We start from the raw sequence: 18408 nt of genomic DNA on the forward strand, positions 1-18408 counted from the left end.
AGTATGTGCAATAGTACTAACAGTTGATTGCTGCTTCACAGTCACTACTGTATTGGGCCATGCAACACATCTCAGAGAAAATGACCAAGTATGACCTAAGCTCTGTCTCTAGCTGGCCAATTGTTTCTTCAGCTTCCTGATAGATGATTGCATATGAACTTTGCTGATGCCTGGAAAATGAACACAGGGTGCCAGATGTCTCCAGTCGTCTGCATAGAACAACCACCAGAAAACCAGTCCCTTGCTCTTTCACCAAGGTTTGATGAAAGGGTATTTGTTACTTCCATATGTGTTCTCCAGAATCAAATATTGAGTCAGCAGGGAGACATGCAAAGATATTCCACCACTGAAGAGTTTTACCCAATACCATTTTTAATGAAGATATGCAGGACATGCTTTATTCCATCAACACAGTTTTCAAGTTACAAGACTGAAGGCACAAATTTGTGGATCCATGGTGCAAAATTTGACACTTTTGTGTAGACACCGGGGAAATTTGGTCTTCCACATCCATAGCCCCAGCTAACAATGCCAGTCAGAAACCATTTTCCATCTCCGTTGCTTTGACATGACAATGGTCCACCAGAATCACCCTAAAAAGAATACATTGAGTTGTCTGTGTTTACATTATAGATTATTAAAGCTGGGACAAAATTCCACATAATATATTTTGCCTAATTCCAACAGTGACTGTATCTTCCCATTCACACAGTTCAAACCATCAGATAGTCGACAGCTCTTTTTTTCTTGAAGCAGAGGGGATAGCATAGTTCTACCAAAATCTGCTCTTTCACAAGAGAGTGGGCTAGCTCTCACTCTTCAGAGGCAATACTAATGATATTACAGTTCATCGACTTGATTAAAAATTGACAATTAACTGCCTAGCCTCAAGCTTACAGCTAACTCCAAAATCTGCTACTTAATATGCATTTTCATCTATATACTACACATCTAAGGACTCTAAAAAAACAGTAAGCTTTTTTTTTAAAAAAATTAACACTAAAATATAATTACAGTGTTTAATAATGATAACTTTCAAATTAAAACTAAGTCTTGCCCTCTAGTAGATACAAGCTAGTATTTAATTTTTAGGGACACATAATGTCTTTTTAATTAGGGCAGTTAAAATGAAGTGTGTTATAGACTTCAAAGCTTTATAAGGCATGGCATAATTCCATAATACGGGACAATGTAATTAGTACTCTTCTTTTACATGATATTATTGTAGAAACATATTGGCAGACATCCAGATTAAAAAAAAAAAAAAAAGAAAAAAGAAAAAAGTGCCACCATTTCAGGAAAAACCCTTGGGCCAAGCTTATACTTTCTTGTAAGACTGCTGTAGATCTGTAGATACAACCTCTCAGACATCTAGTGGCAAATTAAACATTAACAAAGCATTGGATACAATACAATAAAGGATTTCAAAAAGCAAAAGGTGAATTGGTCAAATTTAAATGTTTTGCAAAAAATGTGCCTTCCTTCCAGACATATGTTTTGTTAGAGCTATCAAACTATTTGCTTTAACTTTACAGGGCCTTAGGATATTCAGGTTGGCAGGGACATCAGAAGATGATCCAAATGAAGTGACCTGCTGTTCAAAGTAGGATTATCTTGAGTTGCCTCACAAAATTGTTAAAGATTTAACTTAGAAGATATTTTTTTCAATCCTTGGCAATTAACATTTCACACTTGGAGAATCAAATTTTCAACACTTTTCTTTGATTTCTGAGACAAAAGTGGAACACCAGCATTTTCCACAAAACAGAAATCCCTTGTTTCACTCAAGTCTAACAACTGCTAGACACAGTCATACATCATTTGCCCTTACAGAAATGCAGCCAAAACACCTGTAAATTATGCTTTTCCTTGGTTATATCTGAGTGGCCAGACATATAACTAGAGAAAAAAACCTCCAGTTAGTGAAAATTGAGCTTAATGTAACTGGTCTCACTAATCTCTAAAAGGCAGCTGGTACATTATACTCCTCAGAAAACCCTCAGACATTGCTTGCCTTGAGAGTCATTGTGGTCTCTCTCATTTTTATGTAGACCAGTAAAAGCCAGAATGTCTTGAAGACGAACAATGAAAGGCAAGATAAACTCTATTCAAAGTGTTTTAAGATACATACTTTGCACCCATCTCTTTTCCCGGACATTAGTCCAGCACAAAACATCCTAGCTATGATGATCCCATATGTGGAATGACATAATGTTTGGTCAACAATTTCTACCTCTGCTTTCTGAAGAATTGCCGAGCCTTCATCATCTGGAAAACAAATTGAAAGAAGGATGATTCAGAGCATAGCATTTTACTCATCTATTAAAAGGCAAATGAATAAATCTTCAGAAAACAACCACACTTACTTTTGACCTCCAAGTTATTCCAGATTCCAAACTAACTGCAACAGTACAGAAAACCTCTTAAATATCAGAAATTTATGTAATGTGATCTTGGTCCTTTGGTAGCACCAGATACAATGACATAATCACTAGGGTCAGTTCTAACACCTTTTGCAAAAGATGTCAAGATTTCTTATTTCGTTCTCTTTTTATTTTTAAAAGGAAACATGATTTTATAAAGGTATTTGGATCATCACAACATATATTTGCAATTAGGGTAGTATCTCTGAAGGGGGTGGATCCAAAACTTAAAGTATGAGTCAGAGTTACAGAATGCAAAATGCTCTTCTGGCAGCATAAAGAATTTGGAAATATTTCAGATCTGTCCCTCCCTGTCTAAAATTTTTCCTAAAATACCTCTTATCTGTAAAATACATACTTCTGAAAAATCAGAATTAAACTGAATTTCCCCCTCCTTTCAATAAAACAGATCTAATAATATCAGCAGGTGATCCTCTTAAAATCTGAATATAGCCAAGAAAACTTCACCAACATATTCATATATGCAAGTACTGGTTTAAATCATGAAAGTTTGCTTCAGAATTTCATTAAGCTGATATGAAATAAAGTATACTTTAAAAATACTGAAAAGGCTGATTTGGCAATCAAGTTATATAAACCAATGAAGGGAGAAGAGGGGAGCAGGGAAAAGAAATCACTTCTTTCTTTTTGAGGCATCACATTTCAAAAAATCAACTTTTAAATTGCATGAATGACTAACCAGTAGGCCAAAGAGGGACACTGCACCGCACCACATGTCTGTACCACCATCCTTTTCTGGTAAGGAAAGGCCACGAGAGGGACCAAAGGTATCAGCATTTGCACAACAGAATGAGGACAAGATGGTGGAAGGGCCAGCTCTAACCCTGCCATGAAGCAGCCTGCCATTACAGGGGTAACCATTTTGTCAATGGGGTGTCCATTTTGTCAATGGGGTGGTCATTTTGTTAAGCCACACTCTGAGGACTGGGCTGGCACCTCACAACTGGGGTCACTGCCACAGGGCTGTTCAGCCTACAGAGGCTGAAGGCAAGAGGAGGGAGTTGTCGCAGTTTCATCTCCCTGCAGCAAGCAGCAAAGGGTCCATTTAGGACCTAACACACCTCCAAGAGTCACAAAGGGGAAAAATATTACCGTGTTATTGCAGCGTAAGTGTAGCTCCCTGCAAGTCTTAGCTAACAACACAAGCACATGGGATTTCCAGGCCCACAAGACCAGCAGCCAATTTTCCTGAGCATGTGACAGTGTGTGCATGCAGGAACTTATTTCTGTAGGACAGTAAACTCAAAACGTTATGATTTTCTGCAAAACTCAACCATGCAACAATAGCAGGTGTTCTGCACACACACCCAGAGCTGTGAAGACTGCTGTTTACCTTGGAACAAAATTAGCTCGATTGAAGCTATGAAACTCACCCATTTCTTGCTTTTGGCCCCAACCTGTTATCCAGCACTTGTCACCGCTGCGGACTTTGTGTGAAAAGGGAGGAATGCAGATTGGCTGGATGACATGGCTCATGGTGTCCGGCCACGGCTTGCTCAGCTGCAGCAGCGCAATATCGTAGTCGTAGTTTCTGCTGTTGTAGTATTCGTGGACAATGATCCGTCTCACCGCAGATACAAACTTTGCACGGCCTTGCGTTTGCATCCCCAGGTGAGCACGCCATGATCTGGGGTCAGCCAGCCTGGTTGGAAGTAAACAAACAAGCTATCTCTATAAAAAGTGTCCCAAAACACCTCCCAGTTGCAGGGCAGGTGACATATAAAAGCACATACCACCTCAGTGTGGTTCAAATTCTGGAAGCTAAAGGTGTATGGGGATGCTAGTGATGTCTTGGACAAAGTTAGGAGGAAGACTTACTTGCTACCTTGAAAGCAGTGAGCTGCAGACACAAGCCATTCTTTTGATATCACTGATGCCCCACAGTAAGCAGCTCCCACAAAATGGAGGCTGACCTGCCAGGGCCATTCACCTTCCTCAGTGTTCGTGCCACCCACAATACGAGAGATGGGGTTGCTGCTCTTGCTGCTGCCACAACCTGTAAAGGATATTTCAGGTTATAAGCTCCATCCTCAGTGCTTTCCCTTCAGGAGAGTGCTTCCCACATAGGACATGAAAGAATCTTGCATTTTGAAATGTTTTAATCTATGTCCTTACCCTACTCCAATCAGAAACTTTCTCTATTTGCCTACTCTATTCCTGAGACAGGAGGTGACTCCATAAAATAGAGGCACTGGCCTAAGAAATTCAATAAGTTTTGGTTATGCTGCAGAAATTGGCCTCTAAATATTTACTGTGTCAGAAATGTCAAAGGATCTCTTTTTAATCATAGAATCATTTTACTTGGAAGAAACCCTCAGGATCATTGAGTCCAAACATAACCTAACTTAGCTCTAGAGTCAGCCCTGAATGAAAGGAGTCCATCAGGAAGGAAGGAAGTTCAGTGTCATCAGGACACTTATTTCTTGCCAAAACAGTGGGAACAAAACCAGAAAAAGGTTTATAGTATCAGCCATATATGCGGAGTTTGGTAATATATTACTTCAGAAACCAGATGGTCCAATCATTAATTTGCATGGAAACAACTGAAAGTATGAAAATGTTATATATTCCTAAATCACAGGTGAAGAAGTCATGTCTCAGCACAAAAAGCTGCATACTGTAATTTGAAGAGCAATGGAAAAAGACCCCTTTGTAGGGTCTCATGCCCATCCCTAGTGCATGCACATAAAGCCTCTGCACAGGAGTTTCAGTCCCACACTCCCACACGCAGGTGTTAATACTTCTGGGCACTTTCCAGCACTCAGCCAAAGACTCAAAAGCATTATTACTGTCTACAAACAGAGCTAGGCATATAGCTAGTATTTCAAGATGTCTGACTGTATCCAAGGCAGGTGCTGGCAGATTTGACATACAGACAGCATGTCAGAAACTGCTGAGGGCCAGACAAGATACCCAAGAACATTCAGTTTGAGCAACTAGTTTAACCCCACTTTTATTGCTACTACAGTAACAATCACCTGTTCACTTTACAGGCAATCAAACTGAAAACCTTGTACAGAGGTTACTTCAGGAAGATTTGAGACTAGAATCTAGCTTGATACTATGCAATATTGGGGTCTTCACTATCCAGAAGACACAACAAAGTGAAAATTTTGTGGTTTTTATCTCTTAGCAGCCATGCCACTCCTGAGGTCCAAATACAGTCTGTCTCCAATAGAAGTAGCTGACACTGCTGTGAGCAATAAAAATGCTGCCTTGCCAGCTAGCCAAGTTCACTCTGCAATTAAATCTGCTCCTTAACATAGTCACAGTAATCATTACAGCTAAGACTCCCCATAACAGTAAGCTCACTCTCCTGCAAGAACTTAAGAAATTCTGCAACCAGACTTGAAGTAAACTGATAGCTGTTCATTACCTCACCGTCACTATCACAAAATAAAAACTCAATACTCGCTACATGAGTTGTACCCACTCCAAAACAGGAAGAAATAAAGAGCTTTATTGTGTAAAAAGTTCAAAAAGATGAACATTTGAGAGGGACTTACTGCAGCTGCTTTCATCACTTCCATCAGTACAGTCCACAGTCCCATCACACTTTGCATTTTGTTTCCTAATGCAAATGTTATTCCTACACTTGAATGTGTGGTTGGTGCAAGGAATACCTGAAATGATTGTGAGGAAAAAAAAAAGTCTATTGGCTCAACTCTTGAACACGTGTCTGCACAGATAAAAGATTTATACATGTATTAATAGGTAGGAGGGAACATAGCAAAGAGCTCTTTGGCTGGGATGCCTTAAACCAATCTCTAAATAGAATAAACTATTCAAGTAGAGCTGCATCTATACTAAGGCTTTCATCAGGTTGATGAAGTCTGAATAAAGGTTTCCTCCCATCCTTTCCCATAGCCCTAATGAACACAGATATAGTAGAAAACCCTAGTGAAAACTTGAAGCAAGTGTTAGGCTAGAAAGAGAAAACATCCAGTATTCTGGAAAGAAGACCTCCTTCATATTTCAGTATTAAACATTAATTGAAAGATAGCAGTGAAAGCAGTCTTGCTCATTGCATTCATTTAAACTGCAGCCCCGACCTTGGCATTTCCCTGTTTCCCTGTGGCTCTCAATAAACGAGGCCACTGAAACACAATATGTCTTGTCAACACACAGAAGTACCTTGTAACCATTTACACAGACTATCTAGTCAAGCAAGTCAAAAAATAGTACTTTTCTTTAAAAAAGTTCTTGCATCACTTTCCAGTTGTGCTACCTTTCATATGTCATGGTGTCCATTTATTCTAAAAAGTTATGGCTGACTCAAAACTTTTATGTGCCTAATGCTAAATTTATAGCTTCCATAGCATTTTAAACAACTTAACCTTACAACCCTGAAAACTGCTGCAGAGTAACTATCATTTTAATAGTTATTTTACAGATGGTAAAACAGATCCAGGAAATAATTTGCACAGATTATGCTTTAAAGAGATAAAATCTAGGAGTCAAGCTTTAAATCCCTAGATCCCCATCCTCCACCCAGAGTGCTTAAGACTTCTGCCAGGATTTTGCCAAAACAGATGTTCATGAGCTCATTAAAAAGAAACAGTTTAAATTAATAGTGGCTTCTTTCCAAGCTTATGAGAAAACTGAACAGAATTATATAGCCTGAGTTAGATTTGGTAGTGCCTCTTAACTCTTTGAATATGACATCCAGTATCCAAGTCAGGATTGGATAGATGACAGAAGAGAGAAAAAAAACCACAAGAGAGTAGCCTTACTGTGGGTACAGTTCTGCTCATCTTTTCCATTCTCACAGTCACTTACTCCATCGCAGGCAAGCAGGTTATCCTGTATGGCGAAGCTGGAGTTACAGTTCCACCCAGGGACAACTTTAAAAACATAAATCAAATCAGCTACAGAAGCGTGCTTGTAATGCCAACACTACCCTTCTGAATATGCCCCCATACCACTTTTATAGCTTTACTGCACAGTACAGGGATAAGTGTGAGTGTCACATTATGCATGGAGAAAATAAAGCACAGAGGAGTTAAGTGGCCCACTTCGCACATTGCCCCACGTGGAGCGGCCCAAGTTCTAACCCTCTTTCAGCATGGGCATATATTATCACTCTCATCTACCATATGCACAATTGTCATTCCCCCATGAAAATAAAATGAAATAAATAATCTCAAAATAGAACAGAATTTTATGATTACTAGCATTTATCACATGAGGAAAAACTAAAATATAGCCTATTACAGCTATTTTTGCACATCTAACTTTATTCCTTGTGCTTTCCAGTGCTAAACCATGTTCATTCTTAGTTTCATGGCTTTCTTGTTAACTATTAATTAAGCACTCAGGAGACTGACTGATAGTCTGTACCTGGGGATACAAAGGAAGCTGGAAACATTTTTTTCCCCCTAAAAAGAAAATTCACCTTGTTTCAGACGCCTTCTAAGATTAGAGAGTACATTTATTGGGTTTTCCAGTCAAGATGTCTAGTGAGTGAATACAAACCACAAAAGAGCTCATCGCTTCCATCGAAGCAGTGATTTATCCCATCACAGCGCTGCGTCTGCTGGATACATAAACCAGTAGAACACTTGAAATGTTCAGGTGGACATGCTGGAGGTAAAAAAAATTAAAATAAATAAATAAATAAATCCTTAAATATTGCCTTTTCTCAAATATTGCCAGCTCATTTCAATTTACAGTCACTTATCTGTTACAAGAAATTATAAAGTTGATCTGAATTTAATAGTCTGTATGCATTGCCAGCACTCATTGAGTTCAGATGCTGAAAACCGTGATTTAAAAGAGAAGAAAAAAAATCTCTAAATTTCAGCTGTTGCTGCAATATATACTGCGGGATCTACACTAGCACTGGACAAAATCAACCCATATTTATGGTGTAACACAGAATGGCTTAGAAAGCCATCTCTTTTAAAGGATGGTCTCACTTTCAATAACCAATATCTGCAGCACTCTGCAACTTCAGTTAGCAACAACTTGTATTGATGTGACTTGTGAATTACATAAATATTTGTCTTTTTAAATAAAATAACAAAGTTACCATATTTTTACATACTCATATACATTACATACACATATATGCAATGCATAAAATTTCTCTCATGTGATAACTAGCTATGACTAGAATCCAGGGAAAAAGATATCTGAAAACAGTTGTCTGTTTCAGGACTTGAAAAAAACCTCACAGTCCATAGGCAGTTTTATCAACATTTTGAGATGATTTTTCAGCTCTGGTGTCTACATCCACATAAATTATTTAAACTCATGAAAACACTGCAGTAAGCAGTTGGTTATTTGGTAGTGTCTGTTCATTATCTGGAAGTCTTTGCAGTAACAGAAACACTGCAAACAAAACCTTGGGAGTGAAAACAAGCAGGAATAGCAGACTTCAAGTGGCTGCACCCTGGCCATAGCCATGCAGGAAGCTTTAAGGACAGTGCAGAAGAGAGCAGACTGTGAGTGTACAGGAAACCAGAGCACGCTGTGCATGTCCACAAACCTTAGCTACACAGCCTTGAGGAGCTAGAAAAGGCTCTTTGTTTGCGAGTCACCTGGATTTAGTAAGATTAGAAAAAGACATGAACAAAACCCCAACAAGTAATTTCCTGTGTAAACCTAATTAAGTCTGCTGGAGCCAAAAAATGCTGTTTTGCAGTTCTGAAATGCAAAGACGGGTTGAAAAAAAGGTAAAATCCTTCTTACGCTGGCTGATGTTATAGCTGCCATACTCCACCAGAAGTGGCTTCTCCGAGACCTTCGAACTGCACTGAAGCTCGATGTTGCCAGCAGAACTTGCAATGTGGAAGACTGTTTGGTGATCAACATAGTAACCGCAGTACCTAAAACGGTTCAATAGAGTTCTAGAGCAGCCTTCATATCAAAATTGCCTTAGATACAATTTAAATGTCAACATCACTGAAAATCGGCAATACAGTTATCTGCCATACTTTAATTAAGAACTAAAATCTGAAACAGTCATAATCTTTCATCACCACACACATCCAAGCAGAATGTTTTGCCAGAAGGTCTAGAGGAGCAGAGATGCAATGAAGAGATTTGTCAAGAGAAACATGGGTACTTTTTTCATCACTTCCAATATCTGTTCTCAAAAGACTTGGATTTTTGGGAACACTAAAGTAAATCTGGTGGGAGGTGAAATGCCAGCACAGTGAAGAGTAAATTTACTTGCTCTGATTTTGAGAATTGCCCCTAAAGTGTGCACAAAGGCACTGGGATAAAATTGGTCCAACATCTTTGGAGACAGAGGGGAATAGATTTAGGGAAAATGAAATTATTTCTAAGTAGTCACACAGCTTTCATCCACCATTAGAATTCTGTAATTTTACCTTTGAAGGTCAGGTCTTCAAATAACTACTCTAGATGAAAAAAAAATCCCTTCTTTGTGCATCGACTTTAAGCTGCCATTTTGGCAAAGAGCTTCCTTGGACTTCTGCCCAGGTGCCACTTAACTCAGAGAAACCTAAATATTCCCTGATGCCAACAAACATTTAATCTATTATTGGTAATGGATTCCTATCGCCCCTCTCATCAAAGATGTCAAATACGTTGCAACTGGCATTTATATGCTACTCTAGCTGGGGAAGAAAAAAAAATCACCAACTAAAACTCAACTCTTTAACAGGGAAAGTTTGTTGAATTAAGCTTTAAAAATATGGGACAGTTTTAAATGTAGTAAACCAGTGAAAACTGATAGTACAGGTTATTCTGGAAGTAGAAATAAGGACCTTCTCTTCTGTTCCACTAATACTCCCTAAAAATGCAGCTTTTATGTGAAAAACACCTGGCTTTAAGACTCCTGTCAAGAAAGGTACTTATCAATCTAAACAGATTTAAGAGCAGAAGGAGTTGTATTGATTTTTAGCACACTTGGCACACAAACTTGCTTGACAGTGGTTCCATGGGTATAGGTGTTGCCTGGTGTCCTGTGCACCCCACTGAAGCATGCCATAGGAATGGCCATGCTCATTCATATGTTTCCATATGTGCTTTATTTCACCCTATGAAATTGAAACATCCTTTTAAGACATCTAGGAGATTCTATTCCAGCAATGTGGGCAAAAAAAAAAAAAAAAAGAAAACAATTTTTAAAAATAGAGTCTTATTTATCCTGGAAACAGATACAAAAAAAAAAAAAAAAAAAAATAAAAAAAGAAAGAAAAATTAATTTTACAGCTTTCTATTATACTAAAGTTCACTGTTAAAAAAAAAAAAAATCTATTAGGGCTGAGAATGAAAACTTCCTGCTACAGGAAGTCATCTTCTCACTCATTTTAGTGTCTCGGTCATCAATGTTCCCAACATAAAACAGCCTGACAAAGTGCATAGCAAAATGCCACCTAACCATCTGATTCCCGTCAATTAGCCCACAGACATTTTCTACATTTCAGCTTCTGTCGATGACATAGACAACTTCCCTCCAACAAGCCTTAGAACCATTTAAAAAAAAAAACAACAACAAACCAAACCAAAAAAACCCAGTCTGCATTGACCATTTCTCAGCCACATAAATAAAAAACCAAAAACCTCATCTTGCCAGAAGTAGAGGAAGCTCCTGCCCATCTGTGGAAGAGCTGAGACAGATACATCAAGGAAGCTGTCTCCTGTACACAGTGAGAAATGCCATATGCTTGTGAGATTTGTGAGACAGAGCTGCAGATCCTTCCAGAGGTGTTTTACTAGATATTTCCCCAGGTTCAGGGTAAATGGAGGTTGCAAGGCACCATCTGTAACTCTCTGCCATTGTACAGAGAGAAACTAATTAAGGGGATACTGTCCAATCTATTGAAACAGGGAGTAGTATGTGTTTTCAGGGGATGAGTAGATAGATGCATCCTGTAGCAGAGACAGTGGGATGTTGCACCACCAGCTTTAATAAAAATAAAACACTAGCAACCTCTTTGTTCACGTAAACCTCTGACGGTCTCCCCACAGGGACTCACTGTTATTTCTGGCTACGAGAATTTCAGCAAAAGCAGTTCAGCAGCTGTAACTCCTCTGACTAGGCAGGGGAACATTCGTGTGCCCACTGGAAGAAAGACGAGGAAGAACTACATGGTTGCATTCAGTGTCTCTGGTTAGAAAATGTTGTTCCTAGAGGTCTGAAGGAACCTTAACTGCACCACCTTCAAGGCAGCAATCTGTTTACCAAGATCACCCTCCTGAAGCTTCTTAAGCATTTTACCTAAGATGGCAGAATATGCAGGCTACAAGATGCAATTGCAGGAAGCTGAAAAGGTGGAGTTCTGCCCATTTCATTAACTATTAAAATTTTGGGGAAAAAAAGAAATCAAATATGATTTTTTTTGTGTGTTTAAATAATTTTTTTTTCAACAGATAGTAGACATAGAACAGAAAAACACAGAAGTTCAAAAGCTTTATTTTCAGTGAAAAACACACTTTCAAAGAAAACTTTGTCTTAGTCTACTTATATCATCAGCAATTTGCAATAGAAATCAAGAGCATGTGTTCTTGTGTGGTACTTAAAAAGTAACCCAAAGTGCATTTCTAAGGGTCATACTCTGACATTTGATTCTGTGGAATGTATAATTGGTAGGCTTATTTAAAGGCTGCTCTTTCACATAGAGAATCCTTATGATATGTTACGATATGAACACATCTTTTTTTTTTTTTCTTCAGATTTTGCTTTTATTTGATTAATAACTTAGCCATCCCTAATATCTCATATCATTCCAATTGTGTCATAAAAAGATCACCAAGAAAACCCATAAACACACCAAATGTTATCTATTTTGACAGATATTTTTACTTCAGCAACCAGTTTCCATCAAGCCACCATTTTAGGAGCTTCAGACAAATTGAATTTTTCCATAGAAGCACAACATGGTATTAAAGAATAAAGTTTTTTTCCCCCTCTGTAATTCTTTCAGTTACACTTCTGAAGTTCTGAGTAACTTCACTTAGTTTCAGTAGTGAGTTCCAAAATTCAGTTTCGAGTCTAATCTTACTAAGGTTTCCATTCGAACAACTTTTTAAAAAAACTTTTAAAAAATTCCAATATCCTAAATCTAACCTTGCCTCATCATCCAGTGATTGAAAGATGACTTAAAAAACTGAAGAAAAAAAAATGGGAGGACAATGTAGATGGGAAAGTAGCAGTATTTCAATTAAAAAATAGCAGCAATATTTTAATAAGAAACGTTTAAGAAATACAGTGGTACCTTGGCAGCCAATCTGTGAGGCTTCTCTTTCAAGAGGCAGTGACTGGAATATGGAAGCAGTTACTCTTCTATTTGCAATAATCTCATTGTAGTAGCTTTCACTGAGAAGTTAATTAGGTTCTGTGTCCTCATGAGCAATCATAGAATTAAGTTACACTTAAAAGGGTTTTAACAGACCTTGTTCAACGATCCCAGAAAACCCCAAATTATTTTAGGGTTCACAGGACATCTGCCTTCACACAACTCTTTCCATTCCTTTTTCTCAAAAAAGTACCAAAGGCTCTTGTTTTCATCTTTCTGGTACTTTTCAAAAGAAAAAAAAATATATATATATATGTGTATACTTTACAAAGATTCAGTTACATCATCAGCCAAAGTGAAAGAATGGTAAGAGACACCAGTGAAGTACCTCCGCCTTTTTGGAAATTTTCTGAGTAAACTGCAGTAGTGATGGAAAGATTTATTTTGGTAATGTTACTTTAATAACCTGTGCAAAAATACTTACATGTGTTCATTTATTTTCCACCATCCTCGCTCACAGCCTTTAATATTCTTCTCACTGATGGTATAGTTATGAAACTTCAGAGCTATGCCGAGGCCCTTCTGTGGAGTCTGTGCAAGAAAGATAGTGCAAGCAGTCTTCTTTTTCCTTTTGTGGACATAGTCCACAACAATCTCCAGACTTATACCTCTGCAATTTTGATGCTTGGTGATGCCACGCTCTGGGAGCTGTGCTGACTTTGCCAGCTCCAGAGCCAGCACTTGAGACACCTGCCAGCTATTCAGCCTGGAGTAAAAGCAAAGGCTGGCAAAGCCCCACCGCAGCTGCAGGCTTTCTCCCTTTCTAGCCAACAGTCCTTTCATCTTCAAAAAGTCACTGGCCATAGAAAGCAGCTTTTGTATCAAGATCAAAGCTCTCAAGCACATCCAAATTCACTTGTGTAGGGACACACAGCCCCGGTGGATTGCTAGCTAGGATATGGCACTGAATACCTCTGTCGTCTTTGTAATACTAGGAGTTATTTCTCTCACAATATTGTAGTCTTCTGTGGGTGCCTGCTCAGCCAAGCATTCTTTAGGATTTTACAAAAGATATTTAGGCATGACAGTATCATGAGGGTTCATAGTTCATTAGAATTTCCTTTATTAAAAGGAATAGAAACTTTTTGCAAGACAAGAGAGTGTTCCTTTAAAAACAAAGGCTAGTTTGCGACAAGAATCCAGAAACCGCGATTTTTCTCCTTCTCTAAAAGAAAATAATTTGGGAAATGAGGGAAGTTTCAGCATTGAACTACTGGGAAATTAAACTGTCTTGAGAAATAAGTATTAGGGGTTGCCCGTGTGAAGTGTACAGAAACTTTTTCCTCAGTAGTCCAGGGTGAATCAGAGACTTGAAGTTTAGCAAAAAAGTAATCTCCTTGGCTTTCTAGAAGAGGAAGAGGTCATGGATAGCTGGTCTCCATCCAGACTGGTGTGATTCAATGTGGGCAACCACTAGCTTAACTACACGTATGTAACACCAGCAGCAAGATGGGTAAGCAGTGGACTGCATCGTATCCATTGCCACATTCTTTAGAGAGGAAAACACTGAATGGCAAACCATAAATCAATATCATATTTTAGGAGCATCAATAGGGAAACACTAATGTCATCAGACAAGGCATGACAAAACTCTTATAAACTGATGTAAACTTTCAGTCATTTGCTTTTAGGAAAGTACCTGAAAAGATGCAGAAAAAGGTTCTCAAGGACAAAAGAGTCTGTAGGATTGTGTTGATTGTACAGACCATCTTAGAAGACAAAAACTCAATTTATTAAGCATAACAAAATTGACTAAAAAGAAATATCAGAGAAGCAGCAGTAATAATTATGTTGGAGGAGTCTTTTGTACATACTTTTTTTCCCAAATTTTGGGGAGTGGGAAGAGGGGAATTAAGTAAAGTCTTACATCCTCTGCTGTGAAATAATTCTGCAGGATAAACATCAAAACTTAACTCTTCACCTTTGTAACAGGACAACTTAGGAACAATGTTCTCTTTGTTACAAGTAAGTGCACAGGGGAAAACAAAACAAAACACTACACCTGAGCACAGCCAGCTATTCAGCTATGTCATTTCTATGAAGTGTCACATCCATAAGGATGCAGGTTACTCCCTACACAATTGTTTCTGCTCACAGGCTTTGTGTGCCCAAAACACGCAACAGTGTCTAAGAGAGAAAGACATTTATGTTACCTGGAAGTTCCATGCACAAAGACATTTTGGAGGATAATAGCTTGGGTAATAGGGACTTGTAATTCTCCCTTCATAGCCAATTTTCTCTTTTGTCACTATTGCTTTTCCACACTCTAAAAAAAAAAAAAAAGAAAAGAAAGAGGTAAAAATTGGTAAACTTTAATATATTTCCAGCAAAGCTGTTCAGTGGGCTAAGCATCCAAATTTATCAAAAGTCTTTCACTGCAAAACAGGGCATCTTAGGAATTACATTTATCTGGGTTTAAGCTGTAAAAAGTTACCCTTCCCAGTGATGCAGACAGATAAGAGATGTAAAAGTCTAGGAATGCTTGCTGGGCTCTGCAGGACCAGGAGAAAACAGGAGACCAGGAGAAGTTTGTACTAGATATTTCACTCAATGCAGTGCTGCAAACAAGTCTCAGACAAGTGCTGCACATGAATACACCCACGCTGCAGTAGCACATGAGGATCTACAGTCATGAGAAATGGAAAATGTGCCAACCTAATCAACCTTCTTGAAGCCAAAACTTTCTTTTATGAACGGATTTAGAGAAGTCATTAAAAAGAAAACACATGCAAAAACCAAAGAAAACAGAGACCTGGATTTAAACCAACAAAGCAAATAAAAATAACAGCCTTGAATTTAAACTTACTTATGATGGAGAATTCATCACATGCTTTTATGATGGTATTTTTGTGCTTAATTACACTAAACACGGAAAGTATGCAGCATCTTTCTGAGCAGCTTGAATTTCCTTTCATTGGGTTATGTTGAGTTTTTCTCCTTCTGCTGCTGGCATAGTGTTCCTTGTACTATTTGTGATTACAATTTAACCCCTTCTTGAAGCTTAGAGCACTTAAAAAGCAGATTATGGACTTGATACACAAACGTAAATGACTCCTTCGTGTTAATGAGGAGGCAGACACCAATAGAAAATGCAGACAGAGCTACTGAAGTTTTATTTCCTGAAAGTAGTTTTCAGTGCTGAACTCCTTCCACCTTTACAGTCACCACTGTATCCCAAACCAGGAGAGAGGCCAGAGCAGTGCGACACCTGGAATAACAACTCCATCTACTGGTACATTGCAGTCCTGATCAACTGGATTCAGTCAGTGCTGGTTTCAGCCTTCTACTTTCTTGTTTCACTTAAAAACTGCTAATCTGTACAGATTAAATTGCCCAAGTGGAAGACAGACACTCAGTAAGATGCAGAAGAGATGAAGGAGGGAGACAGCCGTGTAGAAAAAAAGAAACTGGGATACAGGAGTCATTTATCCATAGGCAGGAACATGACAGATGCTTCAGGATTTTAGACAGAAAATAATAAACATATTTTCAAACACAGAAGAAACCTACTTTCTTGTGTAATGACCTCAAAATAGCCATGGAATTCCTTCTGTTCTTTTATTTGTGCTGCCTTAAACATTACCAGCATGAGATTATTTGTGGACACAAGTGACACCAATGAATCGGCTGGTTCACAAGCTCTGAGTGGGTAGAAAGGAGAATATATACATAAGCCATTGGTTAAAATAATTTAAAGTAAATAAATAAACAAATAAAAGCCCACACCAAACACGTTGCTCTCATTTCATGCCTGAATTTTCCACTGGTGCAGAGCTTACCTACTTCAAAGCATTCTAAAATGTCCATGCTCTTAAACACAGAAGTACCTGTTACAAGGCCAGTTAAATTGCAGACGTGAAAACAAAGATGGAACAGTTAGCTCTTTAAGATAATACTGACTTTGAGCCTTCACTCCAAGTAAAAAGGAATGAAGCCAATAGTAAAGAAAGGCTTGTAGAAACAGAAAATTTATTTTCTTAGACCAACAGATTTAGCTTGTAATTGAGGAGTGGGAAAAATAAGCCAGTTATTCTTCAGATCAGAAATGAAGAATCTGAACCAATCAACATCTCATTAAAAAGAAAAAAGTTGAAATGTTACTTTCCATATGCATTACCTATCAGACATCCTCTATAGATACTATGAAATAAGTGAACACCACCTGCTGTTTTATAGACAAGCCAGTGATTCAGATTAGTAGAGGACAGCTTTCAAAGAGGACTGAAAAGCCAATGCTCTTTCCAGTGCTCTTTTTTGAGACTTATACACACACTGATAGGCCAGAGGAAAGGATTCCAGGGGTCAAAACACTGAGGTCTTCATCTGCTTGATGGAGGTGCTGTCTTTACCTTTTGGTCTGTCAGAGCCCTGTGGAATTAGTTATCAGGAATTTCAAACAAAAAAATCCCCAAGCAAGCATACTGGATCATTAAAGAGAGGTTAATAATTAAAAAAACAACAACAACAAAAAACTAAGGCCACATCCCTCAACTCATCACAGTTTCAACTCCAGGTTTTTGTAACCCTCTAAACTACTCAAGAAGAGCAGCCAAAAATAAAAGCACTGAACTGGCGAGCAGCAGCAGTACAAGAGAGACTTTTAGAACTTTAGTCTTCATATGAAGAGCACCAACCTTCTTATGGAAGAAGAGCTTGTTTAGGGGAGGAAATGTTGAAGTTTTTCTTTTAGTTAGTGTCTGTTTCTGGATAAGAAACAAAAAATTCTGCCCAGTAATGTGTGGACTTCTCGTAGTTCTCTAGCTAGGTGAAGATGCACTCCAGTTGAAGAGTAAAGGAGAATGTTAAGAATAATTTACTGTTTCTTTTGTTAGTAAAATCAGCTTTTCCACTTTTGTAAGAAAAAAAAAAACATTGCCAGGTGTTATGTGTGTAATGCATGAAGATCAGAGTATTTTTAACAAAACAAAAAACAGCAAGTGCAGATGACAAGTCTTCAGAAAAAAAAAAAAAAGTCAATGAATTCTCAATTAAAATTTATACTCACCGGTACAGTATCTTGTGTTTGATTGGCATCAGAGAGTCATAAATGGTTAGCGAGTCAGTGATGCAGTTATCTGCTTCAATCTGGAGGGATACTATTGAAAGACGAATAAGATGGCCCACGGATGCAATCAGCTTAAAATAGCAGATCATTCCCCCTGAGGTAGTGTGGATATCCAGAGGAAAGTGCTCATGTAGGCGATCGGCATATAGATCATACATACAATTTGTTCCTGTGAAAATGCCACATTTTCAGCACTGGAAACTGACTTCAGAACTGTTAAATCCACATGGCATAAAAAAAAAATCCTTAAAATTATTTTAAATTAAAACAACACATGAAAGCATATCTAAATATAAAACCAAAGTTATCTGTGCCAGTTACTATTTTAATATTAGTTACAAGTCTGTGGTCAAAGGAAAAGTCTATTCATAAAACTACAGAGCATGGCAAACAGTGCTGTAAATAAGTCTTTGCAGTGCATATTCATTAAATCACCACCATTTTGTACAACAGGTATTTGCAGTTAACAACACTCTGTGTAGCCCCCTAATAGATTACTTAAGTCAAATAGTAGTTTGCTGGGAAACATTAATCTATTTTCAAGGCATAAATCAACTGCTTGACCCTAAAAATATTAAGATATTTATAATAAAATAAAAGCAAAATAAAAATCCACCAACATGTCTAT

General features: G+C 38.1%; 1 protein-coding gene across 1 annotated transcript in view; it reads right to left on the minus strand.

Moving 5' to 3' along the window:
- Nucleotides 1-422: 422 nt before the first annotated feature.
- The window catches only part of TMPRSS7 (transmembrane serine protease 7), a gene marked incomplete at both ends in the record, with an annotated part of 31531 nt that continues 13545 nt past the window's right edge, over nucleotides 423-18408 (minus strand). Inside the window, 12 exons of the mRNA XM_080350484.1 lie at nucleotides 423-593; nucleotides 2132-2268; nucleotides 3818-4086; nucleotides 4263-4440; nucleotides 5951-6067; nucleotides 7178-7288; nucleotides 7920-8027; nucleotides 9138-9274; nucleotides 13140-13246; nucleotides 14869-14981; nucleotides 16226-16356; nucleotides 17721-17949. Coding sequence (XP_080206610.1) covers nucleotides 423-593; nucleotides 2132-2268; nucleotides 3818-4086; nucleotides 4263-4440; nucleotides 5951-6067; nucleotides 7178-7288; nucleotides 7920-8027; nucleotides 9138-9274; nucleotides 13140-13246; nucleotides 14869-14981; nucleotides 16226-16356; nucleotides 17721-17949 — 1808 coding nt within the window. The remainder of the gene's footprint in view (nucleotides 594-2131; nucleotides 2269-3817; nucleotides 4087-4262; nucleotides 4441-5950; nucleotides 6068-7177; nucleotides 7289-7919; nucleotides 8028-9137; nucleotides 9275-13139; nucleotides 13247-14868; nucleotides 14982-16225; nucleotides 16357-17720; nucleotides 17950-18408) is intronic.

This window comes from Nesoenas mayeri (genome assembly GCF_963082525.1).
Source record: "Nesoenas mayeri genome assembly, chromosome: 1".
In the NCBI taxonomy this organism is placed as follows: domain Eukaryota; kingdom Metazoa; phylum Chordata; class Aves; order Columbiformes; family Columbidae; genus Nesoenas; species Nesoenas mayeri.